Source organism: Xenopus laevis, chromosome 6S (genome assembly GCF_017654675.1).
Source record: "Xenopus laevis strain J_2021 chromosome 6S, Xenopus_laevis_v10.1, whole genome shotgun sequence".
Taxonomy (NCBI): Eukaryota; Metazoa; Chordata; class Amphibia; order Anura; family Pipidae; genus Xenopus; species Xenopus laevis.
The window spans coordinates 59,336,495-59,356,975 of record NC_054382.1 but is presented as its reverse complement, the minus strand read 5'-3'; the positions used below and the strand labels follow the sequence as shown (position 1 = coordinate 59,356,975).

The 20,481-nt window shown below is 36.9% G+C and overlaps 1 protein-coding gene and 1 long non-coding RNA gene across 2 annotated transcripts; one reads left to right on the top strand and one right to left on the bottom strand.

The window, feature by feature from the left end:
- Positions 1–3,243: 3,243 nt before the first annotated feature.
- LOC121395074 lies at positions 3,244–8,769 on the bottom strand. The gene is made up of 3 exons (XR_005962233.1): positions 8,669–8,769; positions 7,475–7,597; positions 3,244–3,667 (listed from the first exon to the last, which is right to left on the bottom strand). It is a non-coding gene; the product is annotated as an uncharacterized LOC121395074 (long non-coding RNA).
- A 79-nt stretch (positions 8,770–8,848) lies between these two features.
- Positions 8,849–20,162, top strand: ndufs6.S (NADH:ubiquinone oxidoreductase subunit S6 S homeolog). Its single transcript, NM_001092162.1, has 4 exons — positions 8,849–9,056; positions 12,983–13,036; positions 18,550–18,672; positions 20,034–20,162. Exons 1-4 carry the CDS (start codon positions 8,901–8,903, stop codon positions 20,100–20,102), a joined length of 402 nt encoding a protein of 133 aa, NP_001085631.1. The 5' UTR covers positions 8,849–8,900; the 3' UTR covers positions 20,103–20,162.
- The last annotated feature ends 319 nt before the right edge of the window (positions 20,163–20,481 follow it).

Genomic DNA, 20,481 nt, shown 5'->3' with positions numbered 1-20,481 from the left:
TAAAGAGCCACTGTACGCAGGTTCCTACTGAATTATGTTTAGTAACACAAATTGCAACACAAGATTGCAACACAAAATATTGAAATGTCTAATGTTTTACCATTAGACAAATAAAAAAAGGAACTAAAAACCAAAGGTGTTGTATGCCTACAAAATATTGTAACATTGTGAAAGTTCACAAGACTTTTTATATACAGTCCACAGAAAAGTAATTTTTCTGATGATGTTGTTTTTTAAACCTTGTCTATGTAATTTCAAATATTTCAATTTCAAAGACAATCTTCTTTGATTTAACTGTTTTTGTCAATAAGCTTCGTCCGAAGCTTATATAAGAAAAGACAATTTACTCACGTACTGAGCGCTGACCAAATCATGTCAAGGGGCGCCTTGTGTTGTTTCAGTGCAGCTTTATTACAGCATACAGTGCTTTACATGCAGTGGGTGTGTAGACAAATCCAATTTCCGGATTTGTATACACTCCCATTGCATGTAAAGCACTGTATGCTGTAAAAAAGCTGCACTGAAACTACACAAGGCGTCCCTTGACATGATTTATTCAGCGCTCCGTACGTGAGTAAATTGTCTTTTCGGATTATTCACTCGAGTTTAGTAAATCTGCCCCTAGCTGTATGCTCCAGTCACTGCATCTTAGTAGGTTGTCTTTTTTTAAATTTTACCCCACATGCAATAAATGTGGCTCTGTCATCAGCATTTGCAGGATGGCAATCTCTATCACATGCACACCTTCAGTGCAGATTTACAGATTTTGTATTTCTCCTACATTGTGCTGACTCAGACATTAAGCATATTTTTTAATGAGCCCAACATATTTATATGGTACCTTCCTAATGCACACCTATACACTTGCTTTGCCTCACATTTATCAAAAAATAAATCCTAGAGGCTTCCTTCCATAATCCAACCCATTCCATATATATGTGATGTTTAGCTATGTAGAGTCCATTTTTTCATTATGAGTGGACCTAGTTTCAGAGGAAAAAAGTTACGGATGGCAATCTATTTTCAATCTCAGCCCTTTAAGGGCTGCAGCTGAGGCACCATGTAAATGTCATGTAAATTAAATGAAGTACGATTCCCTTTATTAACTTTGCATTCGTTTCTTATGAATCCCATTTCCCCGCATTTGCAGAAGGAGTAGACATTTGAGAAGGAAATGGTTTCAGTGCTTTAAACCCCCCCATAGCTATTCATTGCAAATGGATATGGATAAGTCAGTAAAAAATCTTTAGATGAACAAACAGCCATGATAAATTCTCTTTCCATAAAATGTCCTGTTGTAGCAGGTTATGAAGACTGTATAATGAAAACACATTTGACAATTTGCTTTTCAAATCAGCCAGTACCAGGCAAGGGTAATCTTCACCCCTGCTGCTGAATATACACAGGAAGTCTTAGGCAGCGGCTGGGGAGATTTTATTTTTTTCTGTAAAAAAAAAAAATAATTTATCCTATAGGATGCCCCTCTAAACCTGCTTCTCTAAACATGGGCCTTATGGCCTTGGAAGTAGCTCCAACTTCCCTATTTGCCCTGTTTAGTGGCTGGAGTGACTGTATGTCTAAAATAATAGACAGAATCCAACTTGCTGTTTTCAGCTCTCTAACTCTGAGTTAGTCAGAAACTTAAAGAGGAATCACATGGGACATAACTGTTCAGTGAGTTTGCAATTGATCCTCAGCATTCAGCTCAGATTCAAAAGCAACAGTTATGACCCATGTGGCCCCCCATGTGTTTACTGCTTGGTCGCCAGGGTAACCAGTCAGTGGAAACCAAGAGAGCTGAAAAGCAGGAAGTAGTGTTCTGTTAGACATTCAGTCACTCCAGCCTTTATACATTACATTTTTGCCTAACTAACTATATTAGAAACATTTTTTTACTTTGCACAGCCTATCCATTTACCCAGTTTTGATTTTTATACTGAACAATTCCTTTAAGGACTACACTGTATTTTATATGATAAGGGGCTGTCTAAATTGTATTTCTGAAATTTTTTATACAATTTATATATATTTATTTGGCGGCCTATTTATTAAAGGTTGAATTTTACTGGTTTTAGAAGCTATGATTAAACTCTGCTCCTCTAAAACTATTAATGCAATGAAAGTTATCAAAAGATCAGAACATAAAAAAAGCAAGAAAACACTGAACAATGCGCTAGAGGTTTTTACACTAAGGGGCAGATTTATCAAAATGTGAGATTAGAGCTTGCCATGGAAAAACTTACCCATTTTCTATTCATTCCTATGGGGTTATAGAATCATATTTATCACCATCTGATAAATACACTTTTAAAAATCCCATAGAAATGAATAGAAAGTGGGTGAGTTTTTCCGTGGCAAACTCTAAGGGGCCGATTCACTAACTTCGAGTGAAGGATTCAAAGTAAAAAAACTTCGAATTTCGAAGTTTTTTTGGGGCTACTTCGACCATCGAATGGGCTACTTCGACCTTCGACTACAACTTCGAATCGAAGGATTCAAAGTAAAAATCGTTCGACTATTCGACAGTCGAAGTACTGTCTCTTTAAAAAAAAACTTCGACCCCCTAGTTTGCCATCTAAAAGCTACCAAAGTCAATGTTAGCCTATGGGGAAGGTCCCCATAGGCTTGGCTAACTTTTTTTGATCGAAGGATATTCCTTCGATCGTTGGATTTAAATCCTTCGAATCGTTCGATTCGAAGGATTTAATCGTTCGATTGAAGGAATAATCCTTTGATCGTTCGATCGTATTATCTGCGCTAAATCCTTTGATATTTGAAGGATTTTAGTTCCTAGTCGAATATCGCGGGTTAATTAACCCTCGATATTCTACCCTTAGTGAATCAGCCCCTAAGTGTAGAACTACATCGCAACGAAGCGCTGGCTTCAAGTCGGATGCGCCAGAAATAAGGTAAGAAATAGAAATTCTGATGAAGTTGCAGCGTGCATCTGGCACGACGCAACTGTCGGATGCAGACGCATCTGACAGTCGTGTCGAATGCACGCTGCAACTACATCCAACATTCCTACAACTAACCTTATCTTCGTCTCATCCGAATTGGCGCCAGCGTTTTGTCGCATGGTGTCGGATCGGAGCTAAATCGCCTATGTAGTTCTAAATAAAAAATATGAATGTTGTCAAATCTGCCACTAAGTTTCTTAGTTTCTACTTGCATTGAAATCTCTTTTATTAATAAATAAGTTGTTTCAAAATGATAATAATAAATGGATTGACAAACATTTTCTGCAAATTTACTTTTTTATTTATTTATGTATGTTGGAAAAACTATAAAGCCTTTTTCAGCATATGGCACTACATCCTGTAGAAAAGCACCAAATCAGCCTTGTCTCTGCTTATGTTTCCCATTTGTTTTGCAGTACACAAATAGCCTCCCACGTCTTCTCACAAAATAACAGTCATTGCATCGCTTTTTGAGTGCAGTTTTTGTTTTCATTCCGGAGGTTTGCTGAACTATTGGGAGATAACTGTCAGGTAAAAACTGAGAACTTTTAAATCCTGAAATGCTCCTGTGAATCATTGGCTTTGTAAAAACATCCATTATGGTTGGACTGGATGAAAACTTTACCGATTGGTGTCCAAAAAATGATACAGGTTTTGCTATAGACCACAGCACTCTCCGCAGCAAGAGTGATGTCATTGTTCCAGGACTGAAATGAAAAAAAAAAAAGATATATTAATCTTTTTTAAATAACATAAAACTCTCAAGTATTAAGTTACAAGTAGAATATTTCAAAAGCAATTAAAGTAATAAAACAATCCCTTAAAAAGAGACGATCACCAAAACATTATGCGTGTATTTGTTCCAGTAGTATATGAGGAAAATATGATTTGTAACTAAATAAAATAGTTTCGTCTTCTTCTTCTTATGAGATTCAATCTTTATAACAGAGCGCTCACACCACAGTGGCCAGAGTTCCTATCTCAAACCAATAGTTTTACATTACCCATAGGCTTTTGAACCCTATGACTACTGGCATAAGTAAAGGTCAGTTTATCAAATTTCAATGGTGAAAAAAGAAATGTGATAGACAAAAAAGAAAAACTCAAAACAAGCCCCAGATCTCTCACTACCATGGTAGGAATATCTCCAACTAAGGCACTATTATGCTCCTATATTGGCAGTAAATAGAGATGACTCACTCACCTCTTTTGAACGCATGGCAGTCCATGGTCTACCCCAAAAAGATTTAATTTCCACCATATAAGCTACAATACATGCAAAAATGGGAAGATTATATAGTGAGGACAATTGATGCAAAAGAATGTGAGCACCAGAGAAATTTACCCCACATATTTTGGTTTTGCCCCCAAATTCAAACATTCTGGGATAAAATTATAAGTCTACTACGCCAGATCACACTTCATACTCTAGATAAATGCATTCTCAATTTACTTCTGGGGAAACCTTATAAGCAACTTCCAAAGCACATACAAAAATTGACCAATCAGGTGCACTCAGCTGCTCTCATCTTAATTGCAGCTAAATGGAAGCCCCCCCACTATCCCTTCCTTGCAAGAAGTGAAACAAAAGGTTAACAGTATTAAGCAGTATGAATATAACCTGGCACGAATACAAAGCAAAATTACTTTGTACCTTAAAGTGTGGTCTCCATGAGAACTACTCTCAAATTCAGCCCAACTGCGACCCCCTAAAGGTGTCCATAGACGCATAGATAATACTGTATGAAACAAATTTTCGTACGATATTCGGTGTGTTTATGGTGGAAAAAGAGCCGACCGATATTGGCAGAAGCTGATATCACTCAGATGGTAGATTGGGCTGGACGGAAAATTTTGATCGGGTGCCTTTGAAGACACCCAAAGATCGCCCATTGTTGGTGCTGAATGGTTAGATATAGGTAGAATTCTATTGTTTCTACCTGTATATCTGACGATTCAACTCTACACGTGTATGTTGAATCGAACGATCTTTCTTGGAAAGATCTTTTCCAAGAAAGATCGTAATTATTACGTCTATGGACACCTTAACACAAGTGGTTAAGTAGTAACAGTTGTATTCAGCATCTTGTGTTGCCTTTCTTTTCTTGTTCTATTCCTTTTTTTTGTTTCGTTTGTTTTTCTAAATGTTTATCAGTCCTGTGACTTTTCACTTTTTTTCTTTAATAATTCGAATTATTCTAGTTTTAAAAAAGTATTCTCTATACTTTTTGCCGCATTTTTTCTTGAACCAAGGAAAAGCAGATAGTCAAATTTTAATTAATTTGTCCATCAGCATATTTATGCAGGAAATCCTGTCATCAGTTTTGCCTCCTGCTCCTGAAGTGAAACCTCCTGCCAGTCCTCAAAAAATAAGTTTTCACACTGAACTCCCCCTGCAGGCAGCACAAGCAGTCAAGGCATTTCTTCCCCTAGAAAGTGTACAATTAGTTTTAACAAAATTAACATAGTAACGGAGACAAAAAAATCCTAGTAAAGGAAAGGAATCAACTCCACAGCATATTTAAAATATGTAATTTTATTATAACTGTATAAATTTAGAATTTTATGTTATTCAAAAAAAAAAAATCAATTCACCCATAGTTGGCTGTTAATAAATGAAAAATTCTACACCTCAAGGAAGACAAGCTCTAACATTAGGGAAATATACCAGCAGTATTTCAGCAGTCCAGGAAGCAAAGCTTCAACGTTAGCAGAAGCTGTGGACCTAAATAAAACCAAGCAAACCACTTTGCGCATCATGGTTTGAGCATTACATTTCATGTTTATGTAGCATGTTATTTTTTAAAAATATGATATAATCAAGTTAATAATCAAGTTTAACCCCTCAAAAAATAGACTGAACAAGAACAATGCAAAATGTAATTTATAGTTGTGTTCCTGCAGCAACAAAATGTCATTTCATTCATGTTTTTATAGGAGAACTAACACCCCCTACCAAAAGCCACCCTAAACTTTCAGGCATTGCCCCCCCCCCCTCCCTCCACTCCACTCCACTCTCTGTGATCTGTTATCTGCTTTGTAAACCTGAACCTTCTCTCATTTTTCAGCTTTGAATGGCGACCCTCATGGCTACACAGCAGCTTGTTTATATAAACTATAGTAGTGTTTCTAAAGCAAACACACCAGTTTTACCTCTGCAGGGCAACACTTAATTTTTTGGTGTTACTGTTCTGGCCCAATGCTGCACAACATTATGACTGCATTATGCCATGGCATGCTAACACATCTCACATGGACCACAGTCATAGTTACATCATGAATCATAGCTAAGAAAGCTCATAGAATGTATATAATGTATCTAACATGCTATGTTCTAACACAGACATCAAAACAAGTCAGGAGATGAAATGGCAGGTTTTTTTTGTAGTTACAGAGGTGCTTAATATGAAGGTTTATATATCCTGGAACAGGTTAACATGAATGTAAAACCTGACTCAAGATTATTCTAGTTCCAATGACTGTAAGGTCTACAAAGTTTATGCTAAGCACATTGGTTGATGTTCTTTAAAAGGACTTTAAATACTGCAGACTCCAAAAGGGAAACAATATTTTTTTCAACAAGTGGCTTATAAGTAAAGATAAAAAATATATAAAGATAAAATATAACTTGTGGTACATACTTATTACATACATAATCACACGAGAAAAGATGGTTTTCACTATATTTAATAAAAGGCGCAAAGTTGGCCCAGGTGCAGTAACCCATGTTTGCTCTTAAGGGAATTGCTCAGTATAAAATAAAAACTGGGTAAATAGGATGTGAAAATAATTTTTTTTCTAATATAGTTAGTTAGCCAAAAATGTAAGCTAGAAAGGCTGGAGGTCTAACATAACAGAACTCTACTTCCTGCTTTGCAGCTCTCTTGATTTCCACTGATTGTTACTAAGCAGTAACCAATCAGTGACTTGAGGGGGGGGCACATGGGTCATAACTGTTTGCTTTTGAATCTGAGCTGAATGCTAAGGATCAGTTGGAAACTCACTGAACAGTTATGTCCCATGTGGTCCCCCATTCAAGTCACTGACTAACTCAGAGTTAGAGAGCTGCAAAGCAAGAAGGTGTATTCTGTTCTGTTATATTATGTATCCAGTCACTCAAGCCTATTTACTAGGGATGCACCGAATCCACTATTTTGGATTCGGCCGAACCCCCAAATCCTTCACGAAAGATTCGGCCGAATACCGAACCGAATCCTAACTTGCATATGCAAATTAGGGGTAGGAAGGGGAAAAAATTTTTGACAAAAAAAATCACACAATTTCACTCCCCACCCCTAATTTGCATATGCAAATTAGGATTCGGTTCGGGCCGGGCAGAAGGATTCGGCCGAATTCTGGATTCGGTGCATCCCTACTGTTTACCCAGTTTTTATTTTTACACTGAGATGTTCCTTTGAAAAGGTGGCTAGTAAATGCTAGTTTATTAGTTGCTATAGGTTATTAGACCTTTGCACCTTTACTACATAGCACCATTTATCTTTAAATCGTATTACCTTTCTGTTGTCTCAGACAATTTCCTTTGAGATGATCTTTGAGAAGATCTAACCAGATATAATTTTCACTACTCGGATGGTGTTTGGCAGGAGAAAGCATCAAAGTGCATTTGATGAGCACACCTGCAGAAAGATTTAAGGCAACCAAGAGGTTAACCCATAAACTTTAGTGCAGACATCAGGGAGCACACCAGGGAGAGGACTGAAAAGTTTCTTGCGTACATTTAGGAGACACTAAATTTAAAGAAGGCCTAGCCAAGTTGTTCAGTTCAGTTGTATATTTTGGAGTGGTGTCAGAGAAAGTGTAGTAACCTGGGACAAGTTGCTAAATGCAGAATCCTGCCTGTCTTTGCAAAGCTGTACACTTGTAAACTAAGCAAAAACATGACCATTATTAATGGCATCATAAGACCGAGGCCAGGATCACAGACACCACTAACTGTATGACATGTAGAAAGCCATATAAGGAAATTCAGGACTGAACTGGTACTTAGTATGTCCCTTCTGTTCAGCCTCATCTGCATATCTTGTTTTGCTTAGCTGGCACAATTCAACTAATCTGATCAATGAAATGCAAGTTAAGTAGGAGTGGAAAATCATGCACAATACTGGTTCAGATGAAAACTTCCACAATTTGGCTTCCTGCACATCCTGATCCTGGTCTCAGGGTGTCATTAATGATAATCATGTTTTTGCTTAGTGTTCCAATGTCCAACTCTTGCAAAGTCATAACGGCCCATGCTACTACACTTTCTTTGACACCAGATATAAATGTGTGTGCAAATCATAAAACCCTTAGACTGTAAGTTCCACTGGAGAAGGGACTAGTGAGAATGATGTATAATGTCTGTAAAGTTCTATACCATGCTAAGTTCTATACCAAGTCTTATGTAAGCCTTATTCGATTTAACAGCCTTTTAGAACCATTGTGGAAAACACATCTTGATGTTGTACAAATAAAGATTACTGATTATTTAAAAGTGGTACCAGTGCCAAGGCCATGGCCAAGCAAAGACTGAAAAAGCTTGAAACAGAAGGAAATACAGTTTACAACACACACACACACACACACACACACACACACACACACACACACACACACACACACACACACACACACACACACACACACACACACACACACACACACACACACACACACCTGTTATTTAGTAACCCCCCCCCCAAACTCACAGAATTCGACAAAACGTTCACACAGCTACGCAAATCGGTTCTTAAAAGGCAGAAATTCAACACATGCGCACTAGAGACCAATAAGACATGTGACATAAATGTCTTTCCTGTAATTGGCTGCAGAGATAAAGAGTCTGATGCCGGAATTCTGCGTCCATGGTCAAACAACCAATGGCAAAAGGGAAAGACAGGACGTAGGCAAACAGGAGTTTAGTTTAAGGTGACATTTAACATGGCGGCGCCCTGTGCTGCACTCGGTCGTGCTTGTGTGCGGCGATTCTTTTGGAAGGAGGTGGCTAATAGCGGCGCCCTTGTGTGTTTCAGCACAAGAAGAAATTATGCCGTGAAGGTGTCTGTCACCGGGGAAAAGATCACCCACACTGGCCAGGTTCGGTCTTATTTTTTTTCTATGAGACGTCACTCACGTGACATTAACTATTTACGTGCCAATATGACAGATACTTAAGTGATTTAGGTTCAGGTCTGTTTAGTGTCGTAACGGGTCCATACTGCCTCTGGGAGGCAGAACCACTCTTTCTGCAGACAAAGAATTCACCCTCTGTGGCATTCGTTATAGTCTTGGACTAGAAAAAAAATTCTACAATCTTGTAGAATCTTGTATGGGTTAGTAGTTGTATTTTTATTTATAATATGTATGTTCTATGTATACACCTTTTAATTGTAAAGCACTAAGGAATATTTTGGCACTTTATAAATATGCTCGCTTTCACCGTGTTCCATTTTGAAGTGATGGATTCTGGGTCTTGTGCTTTCTGAGTCCTTGTGCTCTCAAAGGGGCAGATTTATTCAAATGTGAGATTAGAACTCCCCACAGAAAAAACTCACTCAATTTCTGTTCATTCCTATGGGATTTTTAAAAGCATATTTATCAGATGGTGAACTTCATCGATAAATACGATTCTAAAAATCCCATGGTAATGAATAGAAAGTGAGTGTGTTTTTCTGTGTTGAGTTCTAATCTCAAATTTTGATAAATCTGCTAAATTCATCACTCCAGAATGCATACCTCCCAACTGTCCCAGTATTCACGGGACAGTCCCGATTTTGACAGCTCAACCCACAGCCCCGGATTGTTGCTGAAATGTCCCGACTTTCTCTTTGATCTCCTGCACTGGACAGCCAGAAAATGATACAAAGTTTTGTCAGAGAGCCTAGAATGGCAGGTGCACTTAGATACATTTGAAACAATATAAGATAAGCAGGTCTCTTGGGGGAACTGTCAATTGCAGCTTAAAGGGAAATTCACCTTCATTAACAAAACTATAAAAACACATAAAACCTGAACCTTTAATCCCCCAGAAATATGTTCAAACTTTCCATAACCTGCCAAGTTTGGTAAAAAGGACGTGGTTTTTAGGGGGGGTGGCAATGAAATGGGTGTGGTACAAACATTTTCGATACAATGCAAATGTTTTGGTCCCTCTTTCTTTTTTCCAAATGTTGGGAGGTTTGCACAATGGAACAAGGTGAGAGAGGGAGTTTCATGGCTCTGTGAGCCTAACAAGGGGTTGGCAAATGGCTCTTATAAGCCATAGATTTTCAATTTCCTTTCAATCTTTAGAATCAAAAATCTCTTTGACATGAATTTGTTCAGCTGACCTAAGGCAGAAGGGTGCTTAAACACTATCTGAATTTTCAGAAATAAGTATTTTTTATCCAGTCACACCTGAATTCACAGATTGAAATTAAACCTCTGACTCACAAGGACCACTTTCCTGCCCCCCTCAAGAGTCAGTCAGCCCCTCTTTTGCTTTTTGCTGGGGTCTGCTGTGTATTTTTCCCAATAAACAGACATTTACCAGCCAAGTATAGAGAAACAATTTCCCAATAAACAGACATTAATTAGCCAAGTATAGAGAAACAATAGATCATTGGAGCACATTGTTTAAAGATAATTTATTGCTGTATAAATGCCAGAACTAGATTAATAAAAACATTTTACTTATAGCTTATAGTTACATAGTATTTAAAATGTTCTGTATTTTTATATGAATGGGACCTAAACCATCATCTGATTTTAAAACCAGTCTTTAAAGTAGATAAAGAAAACCTAGTTAAAAAAATGAAACAAAAATGATTATATTTGGTCATGTATTTATTGAAAAAAAAAAAAGATTCAATAACATATCTGTGTGTGGCAAAAGTAAGTTAATGGTGCTCTCATTATTTGGTGTGACCCCTTTGTACAACAAAAACTGCAACTAAACACTTGCAGTAACTGTTGATCAGTACTGCACATCAACTTAGAGGAATTTTAGCCCATTCCTCCATATAGAACAGCTTCAGCTCTTGGATGTTGGTTGGTTTCCTCACATGAGCCGCTCGATTTAGGTCTTTCCACAACATTTCAATTGAATTATGGTCAGGACTTTGACTTGGCCATTCCAGAACATTCACTTTATTCTTCTTTAACCATTCTTTGGTATAACGACTTGTGTGTTTAGGATCATTGTCTTGATGCATGACCCACTTTCTCTTGAGATTTAGTTCATGGACAGCAGTCTTGATAATCTCCTTTAGGACAGAGACACGCTGCAGTCTTGATAATCTCCTTTAGGACAGAGACACGCTGCAATTCGGGGAGATTAGTCGCCCGGCGATAAATCTCCTCTTCTTTGGGGCGACTTTTCATTCTAACCGACGGGAAGGCAGGGGAGGCAGTTCGGGGAGATTAGTCGCCCCAAAGAAGAGGAGATTTGTAGCCAGGCAACTAATCTCCCCGAATTTCAGCGTGGGTCTCTGCCCTTAGAAATCTCTGGTATAGTAGAATTCATTGTTCCACCAAGATGAGGCAAAACATGCCCAAACCAGAACACTCCCACCACCATGTTTCACAGAAGAGAGTTCGTATGCTGAAATGCAGTGTTTTTCTTTCTCCCAATGTAACGCTACTCATTTAAGCCAAGAAGTGCTATTGTGGCTTCATCTTCATTCTTCCTGTATCCTTCTGGTTTGTCCACGTGATCTTTAGCAAACTGTAGACATCCAGCAAAATGTTTGGGGGAGAGCAGTGGCTTTCTCCTTGCCAACCTGCCATACGCACCTTTGCTGTTCAGTGTTCTCCTGATGGTGGACTCATGAAAATCAACATTCACCAATGTGAGACAGGCCTTCATTTACTTAAAAGTTACCCTGGGTATCTTTGTAACCTCTAAGACTTTTGTTGGCATAAATAACTCTTTTTCCTGAGGTCCTCGGACACCGCCTTTGTTTGAGCCATGATACACATTCACAAATGTGTGGTATGTGTGATCAAGCTTTGCTGGATACCCATCCCTTAGCCTGGTTCTCATTCACACCTGATTGTCATATGGTGAAAACACCAGACTCTGACTTCAGCTCCAAATTATGTGATAATTCTAAGGACTCGGATATGTTATTGGATCATATAATAGTTGTGGTTTCATTTGTTTAACTAGGTTTTCTTCATCTACATTTAGGACTTGTTTGGAAGTCAGATGATGTTTTAGGTCACAATCATAAAAATATAGAAAATGTTAAAGGGTTCACAAACTTTCAAGCACCATTGTTGGCATACCAGCTTCATCATGGCTAATCTCTGGGCAAGTCTTACCCGCTGAGTACATTTCACATAGAATTGTGCAATCTATCCTTCTGTCTGCAGCCTAAATAAGTAGAATGCTAGAAGCCGCAGACTGGATGGCCAGCCTTCCAAACGAACATATTTTGGCTTCCGCTGAATTGCAGAGAGAGAGTCATTTTAGCATGCAGATCTTCGTTTAGAGTTGTATAAGACATGTAGTTATGTAGTTAAGACAAGTAGATGGCACAGTGCAGTATCCACCACTTTGCCCAGTGGAACATTGCATTTTATTAGACATCCCGGATCATCAACAACCATGTTGTTTCGCACCCCTGCCCAAAAGCAGATGAGGGTATAATGACACTTTAGGGAGTGAAGCTTTAGGTGGCTGTCAGAAATAACTTTATTTGACTTTTTTTTTAAATTTTATATGTGAAATGGTATCCTTGTGAATGCTCCCATGTCAAATTTGCACAGCAATTTCACATGCAGCAAATCCAGAGGCAGTGCTGGAACTTTATAGCTGTATTATAAACATTGGTGTTTCTGTAAATGCCATATTATGAATTATGGTTTATCATAAATCTGAACAATTTCAGTATGTGAATCAATAATTGTAAAGTAGTTATTATTATAAATGAATCCTAATATTTTACCAGTAACAGCTTCATTATTGAAATATAGTATGTAAATAATTAAAATTTTGATAATTTATAAATTATATTTAATCATAGAAATTTACATTACAGGTTTTTGATGAGCATGACTACAGAAAAGTAAGATTTACTGGACGACAGAAGGAGGTAATTACTTTATTTATCCTTTTAAAGGGCACCTGTTGACCCCAAATTGTTTCCCCTACTGGAGGTGTGGGCTTATAGAGGGGCCCCCATGAGAGTCAGGCTGCCCTGTACCATAATGGAGCTCCCAACCAGATGGCCATTTGTAGCACATATAATTTGTGCCACAGTATAACAAGAAGGGTACCAGGAGAAGTGCCTATTATGCATGTTTGGGCGGCCTAGCACTTTCGGGGGCTATTTAAAAACTAAAAAAACTATTGTTTTCCCCAACCGGTGTGTGGGCTTTATTAGCCCATGCCTTTGGTGGGGAAACAGTTTGGGGGTGACAGTTGCCCTTTAAATACTGAATCCTAAACAACCAATGTATTTTTGTCCAAGAAAATTTAATAAAACTATAATGTAGAAGATGATTGCATTGGTACTAGACCAATTACAGTTTAGATGTAAAACAGTGTGATACAAACATGTATCTCACAAGCAGGTGAGGATTGCAGTTTACAGCTCCTGATACTGTGGAGGAAACTGTGAATAGAAACTGTTGTCATTGGCTGTTACATTGGAGGGTGTGTTTAGTAATCTGAACTGAGCATGCTTATAAAGCAAATTCCTGAGGGATGGGCCCGAGTGGGTTAGAGGAGTAGAAGGATTAAGGGGATGCTGCAGCCTTACTGTTAACCTTTTAACAACCAGAGTGGCAGGTATTTAAAGATTTCAAAGAGACTGTTCACTGATTAAATTTTTGTGGAGGGGATTTACATGTCCTTTAAAGGTATTGTTTATAAGGAATCTGAAGTAGCAGGTACATATACTTTTTTAGTGTACAGCATGATGCAGTCACATTATAAGTGATCTATACTTGCACACCTACATCAACTGTATATAGTACAACTTGTGTGTACAACACTGTACATTTTTTCAATTTTAAAAAACAGTGGGAACAAACATGGCTAAAACAAAAAAAGAATAAATATCTCAAGTTACAAAGCCTGAGATACAGGAAAAAGGAGGTCTCTAATCTAAATATAGGCATGCATGTTTATTTTCTTTTAATTCCATCAGCAATAGCGGGCTCAAAACTTTAAATATTAATCTGACAAAATTCAAAAGGAAGAGTGTGTAATTTCTTCATTTACAACTATTCAAATTAATTCTGCAATATATGGTTCAATTAAAGTCCATTCGTTCGGCAACTAGTTCTCCACAGGTTTTATAGTGGCTGCCATATTGTTTTCTTCTACATCATAGATGGTTACTAAGCTGTTTTAGCGCATGCATGGAAAGTACTCTTCCCCAACCCACACGTGCCAAACTGTATAGTTTCTCCTTAGCCCGCATGTATCACCATAGAAACTGGACGCTAGTAACGTATTCGACTTTCTAATAAAGAAGGGGGCCATTAAAGAGTCACTTGTAATGTAGGATATTATTATTAACATTAACATTTATTTATGAGCGCCAGCATATTTCGCAGATCTGTGAAATTGCAGGAAATCACTCTAACTGCATTCTATTACATATGCACAGGTTCGCAGGTAGTCACCAGTTTGCAGAATCGTTGTCTTGGTCTGAGGGAAACATGATGATTGATGGGTTCTCGTTCTTGTGCTACTCTGCAATATTCCAAAACATGTCCTTTAATGTGGTTGCTTTTTTTTGTTGTACAAGTTTTCAAAAACTACATTTTGTAATTTGCCCCCAAGACTGTGCAGCATTCGTGTGTTAGCATTAAAAACTCTAACTGACAGGTTAAGAAGGGACAGTCAGGTTGGCAAAATAGTCAGGTTTAGGAAATTCAAGTGATAATTACTTACAAAAGCAGAACTATCCGCGACAAACGATCAACATGACCTATAGGTAACTTTTAAAGTAGATTAATATTTTGAAAAGAACATTTTTAGTGTCAGTATCACTTTTTAAAGTTGATGGGAGGCAACTTTTGGAAAAAAAGCAGTAGAATGCCCTGGTGTACATATTATTATGCAGCAGGCAGAAAGGCAGGTATAGGATCTATTATGCGGAATGCTTGGGACCTTGGTTTTTTTTTTTCAGATAAGAAGTCTTAATTTGTATCACCATAACTTAAGTTTTGTAAACAATCATTTAAATAAACAGGGCTGTTTGCCACCACTGTGGATTCAAGCAGCTTAGTTAGGATCAAGTGCCAGGTTATGTTTTATCTTACAGATGAAATTTTTTTTTTATTTTTTTAAATTAGAATTTGCTTGAAATTGGCCCTATGGGAGATGGGGCTCCTGTAATTTGGAGTTTTCTTGGTAACAGGTTCCCAGATAAGGGATATCATATACAAACTAGTTCAGTGCTCTTGTGCACTACAAATGTTATATTGCAAAAACATGGAAGCAACACTGACTAACCAGTTTTTATCTTTTGTCTTTCGGGTCATGGGGACGCCACCACTGCCAATAAGAAATATATAACATAGTCACAAAGGTCATATGTTGTATTCAGAAACATAATTAAAAAGGGGTTGTGACTGATTTAACTTACTTTTATATTTTCTTTTAATCCATTCCTTTTTCTTTGTAATTGTATACAGTAAAGTTTGTGTATTATAGGAATGTAATTTAAAGGAAAATATGTATACTATATGGTAAAAAATCTGTACAGGTATAGGATCCATTATCCTAAAATCTGTTATCCAGGAAACTGAATTTACAAGAAGGCTATCTCCTATTGCTTTTATTTTAATCAATTAATTAAAATTTCTAAAAAGGATGTCCTTTTTCTTTGTAAAAAATACCTTGTACTTGATCCTAACTAAGATATAATTAATTCTTATTGGAAACAATACTGTCTCACTGGGTCTAATTAACGTTTAAAGGATTTTTTAAGTAGACTTTAAGGGGTTATGTAATAAAAGGCACTAAGTTTGCTCAGGGGCAAAACCCATAGTGGCAAATCAGCAGGTAGCATTTCCTGGTCACCTGTTTAAAAGCAAACATCTTATTGGTTGCTATGGGTTACTGCTCCGGGGGGAAACTTGGTACCTTTTATTACATATGAGGGTAGGTATGAAGGTCAAATTACGGAAAGATCTATCTGGAAACCCCCAGGTGCCAAACATTCTGGATAACAGGTCCCATATTGTACTTTATTTTTTATGCAATATACAATGGACATAAGTAATTTATGCATATACATATTTACCTTTAAGTGACATTCTATTGTTTATTTAAAACTATTTATTTAAATATTTTATTGGTTTAATTTGATATTTAAATATGCTGTATTTTATTTTTTATAGATTTCCATAAAGCTGAATAATTTTCTCCTGATAGCGCAATAGATGTTGCATTTTTTATCCCTGCGTATTTCTCCAGAAGGATTGATTTTCAGAGACCAAGCATTAATAATAAGGTCATCTGTGCCTTGAGAGCCTGTGCATTAAGTGACAGTAGTATGGCCCCTTTGTCATTTAGAAGTGTCAAGGCATTGCATGGCCATCCTACCCAGTAGGTAGATGGGGTCTTTCAGCTGCCCCATCAAGGTTGTTGAAGCCTTGATGTCTGCCAGAGTAATTTGAGAGAGGTATTTGTGTTGTCAGTCACAGACGTATCACATTACTTTAAACTGTAACACATCATATGCACCGTTAGCTGTCATCTCCATCAGTGCTAGCAGATGGAAACTGTATATCATTTCAATGCACCTATTAAGAATACCCCATGATAGGAAGAAAGGAGAGGGATAAACTTTTCTCAACAAATAGATTAGACTTACAATTCTGTTGTGAATGGGGAAAAAGGATTTCTGTGCTTCGTAATATTTTTGCATTTTTCTTTCTGATTTTTTTTTTAATGCATACTTAAAGGCTGTGATAATGTATAATCACTAATTAAAGAAACTTCAATGTAGAAAGAAACTGGGTAAATACATAGCCTGTGCAAAATAAAAAATGTTACTAATATTTCAAAAATGTACAGTAATCTATAAAGGCTGGAGTGAACCGATGTCCTAACCACCTTACCTAATAGCCAGAACTCAACTCCATGCTCTGCAGCTCTCTAACTCTTAGTTAGTCAGTGACTTTAAGGGGGACCACATGGGACATAAATGTTCATTGGCTTTGCTTTTGATTCTCAGCATGCAGGTCAAATTTAAAAGTATACATTTACATTTGTGACCCATATCCCCCCCAATCAGACTGGCTACTAGTCAGTAACCACATGCTTTGGTTACTTTAAGCAACTTTACACTCAGGAGTCACAGCCTTTGAATACTGAACATAGCCATACATTTTTAAATTGTTGGAATTTCCTTCAAACAGCTCAGTTCAGATACAAGAACAACAGATTTTAAAGAATAATTTATTTCTGGGACCACTGTCTCTCTTATTCTTAGGAAGAAAAATTACTGACCTTGAGAAAAACTAATGCCACACCAACTGCCACCTTACTTACCTTTCCCAGTTCCCAGGAGCATCAAACTGCAGGGAATGGATTCACTCCTCATTATGTATATTTAAAAAAAAACATAATTGTGTGGATAAATACAAAAGAAAGCTTTAGGCTATTTTTTTGTCCATTTGTCCAGTAAATGCACTTACAGGTGTTTTCCTCTGTAAAACTGTAGTAGACTGAATGCATAAAAACAAAGTGCCATCACTTATTAAAGGTATAGTACCTGTAAATTGGTGAAACTGTTGCCAATTTGTGTGACCTTTTCCAGAGAAAATTAATCTTGTGCAAACGAGTCTTAATGCCTTTAAATGGTTTCAAAATTGTGGTGCAGGTATAAGTAATATGATACAAGTTTGGGATCTGTTATCCAGAAACATATTATCCAGAAAGCTTTTAATTTAAGGAAGGCCATCTATTTTTAAAAATAATTTCTAGGGATGCACTGAATCCACTATTTTCGACTCGGCCGAACCCCCCCGAATCCTTCGCAAAAGATTCGGCCAAATACAGAACCCTAATCCAAATGCAAATTAGGAGTGGAAAGGGGGAAAACCTTTTTTAATTTTTTTTTACTTCCTTGTTTTGTGACAAAAAGTCACGCAATTTCCCTCCCCACCCCTAATTTGCAAATTAGGATTCTGTTTGGCCGAATCCTGGATTCGGTGCATCCCTAATTATTTCCTTATTCTCTGCTATGGAAAACCAATACTGTATCTTGTACTGGATCACAACTAAGGCATAATTAATCTATATTGGAGACAAAACAATCCTATTGGGTTTTTATGTTTAGTCTTAAAGAGATACCTGTACTGACACCAGAAAATAATCAATTTTTTTTTTTTCCTATATCCATCATAACTATCCGCAAAAAAATGATCAATGTGACCTATAAGTAACTTTTAATGTAGATTAATATTTTGAAAATAAAATTTTTAGTGTCGGTATCACTTTAATGTAAGGAAATCCAAATTATGGAAAGAGTCCTTATCTGTAAAACCCCAGGTCCTATGCATTCTGGATAACTGGTTCCATATTGTATATGTTTTTGATCTTTCTTGCTTATTCTTATTTTGATTATTTCCTGTGGTCTAGGTTAACGAGCAGTTTGCCATTAACTTGATTGCGGAGCAGCCGGTGAATGAATCTGGTAGCAGAATTGTCTCCTGTGATGGGGGTGGTGGAGCTTTGGGCCATCCAAAAGTCTATATCAATTTAGTAAGTACTTATTGTTCCTAATCTTTCTTCTACATGTTCAATCCCACTATGACGCAACCGTTTTTATAATGCAATACTGGACTAATTCGTTTTCATTCAATGTTCCTGCCTTTCTTTTTTAAAACATATATAGAAACACAATCCTCTTAGTTGATGAAATGTCATCCAGTCCCAGATTTTCTTTTTTAGAGACAAAGTGGGACACTTTCTATTTCTCAATTCATATGAATGTGGACTTTCTGCTATCTATTTTAGTTAAAAAAAAAAGTTTGTCATAATTTACAGAAAACTGCTAACGCTCCAATATTCGTTGAGGTGGATCTGCTTTAAAGGGGTGGTTCACCTTCAAGTTAACTTTTAGTATGTTATATAATCCCCAATTCTTAGCAACTTTTCAGTTGGTCTGTATTATTTATCTTTTATAGTTTTTGAATTACCTTCTTCTTCTGACTTTGTCCAGCTTTCAAATGGGGGTCTATTCAGGTGTCTCATATTCATATTCCAGTCTCTTATTCAAATCAGTGCAAGGTTGCTAGGGTAATTAGGACCCTAGCAACCAGATTGCTGACATTCCAAGCGAGAGCTGTTGAATAAAAAGCTAAATTTCTCAAAAACACACATAATAAAAAATGAAAACCCATTTCAAATTCTCAGAATATCGCTCTCTGCACCACATTAAAGTTATCTCAGGTGAACAACCCTTTTAATTTTTATCTTAAAGGAGAACTAAAGCTTAACTATATCAGTAGGGCAGGAGTGTTGTACGTTATGTTTTGAGCTTCTGTACCAGCTTCTGTACAACAGCCTTTTAGCAGTTAAGATATGTGTCTCCAAACATGCCCAAGTGGCTCCTCATCTTCTTTTCTGCTGATTCATTGCACATGGTGTGAGCGGCTTTCAGTTACCGAGGTTAAGGGCCTGACACACAGTATACTGAATATATATACTATAAATTTCACAATATAAATCGGATTAGTAAATAATTCTGGTTATTGATATATTGCAACTCAGAAACCAGCACAATTAGCATTATAATTTAATAATGAGCATCAGCCCATTTTTGCTTCATTATTTGCAACAACCACTTCAATGAGCATGTGCATGTTGCAGACTCCTAACAAAATCCCAGATGGTAAACTCCTGTGACAATGAACCTTTAGTCTGGTGCAATAAGTTCAGTATATAAAACATGGCATTTTTTAGCCATATTCATTGCTAAATGACCCTAATATTGGGTGTTTAATATTAAACGTTTGTTTATGCCAGAGCGTTGTGATCTTTATTTTACAGTTTTATATTTCTGGCATGCTGTTCAGATAAAAATATGTTTTGAAAGTGAACGGATTGTCTTTTTCTTGTAGGACAAAGAAACAAAAACTGGAACCTGTGGATACTGTGGGCTTCAATTTAAACAGAAGCATCATCACTAAACTAAGAATTGAATGTGTCTTGTGTTAAAACTATAACCAATAAACATATTTAATCGTCAATCTTGTTTTTAGGATTTTTTAAAATTTTCTTTACTTGCCAAAAGTAAGACGTTGTGATAGAATATGGAACTTTTAATGTTTCTTAGCCCTGCTGCAGAAAACCAATATCTGCCACTGAGAAAACTGGAATAGTCTACTGTATCTCCATGTTGGGATATTTGACTCTTGGTCTGTAGAAGTTTACATGTTAATATACCAGTGGTTCTAGATGTATGGTTGGCAGGTTCAAGAAGCATTTTAAAGGTCACCATTCATTAATTGCCTGATATTTTCTATAATTTTCTTTTAGGTTAACGAAACATATATAACTGAAGGCAAG

What these genes read in the sequence shown, in the direction of transcription:
- ndufs6.S (NM_001092162.1), top strand. Translation starts at nt 8,901, where the DNA reads ATGGCGGCGCCCTGTGCTGCACTCGGTCGTGCTTGTGTGCGGCGATTC. An exon ending in TTACTGGACGACAGAAGGAG is followed by an intron (nt 13,037 to 18,549) that starts GTAATTACTTTA and finishes CCTGTGGTCTAG; the next exon opens with GTTAACGAGCAGTTTGCCAT. An exon ending in CAAAAGTCTATATCAATTTA is followed by an intron (nt 18,673 to 20,033) that starts GTAAGTACTTAT and finishes TTTTTCTTGTAG; the next exon opens with GACAAAGAAACAAAAACTGG.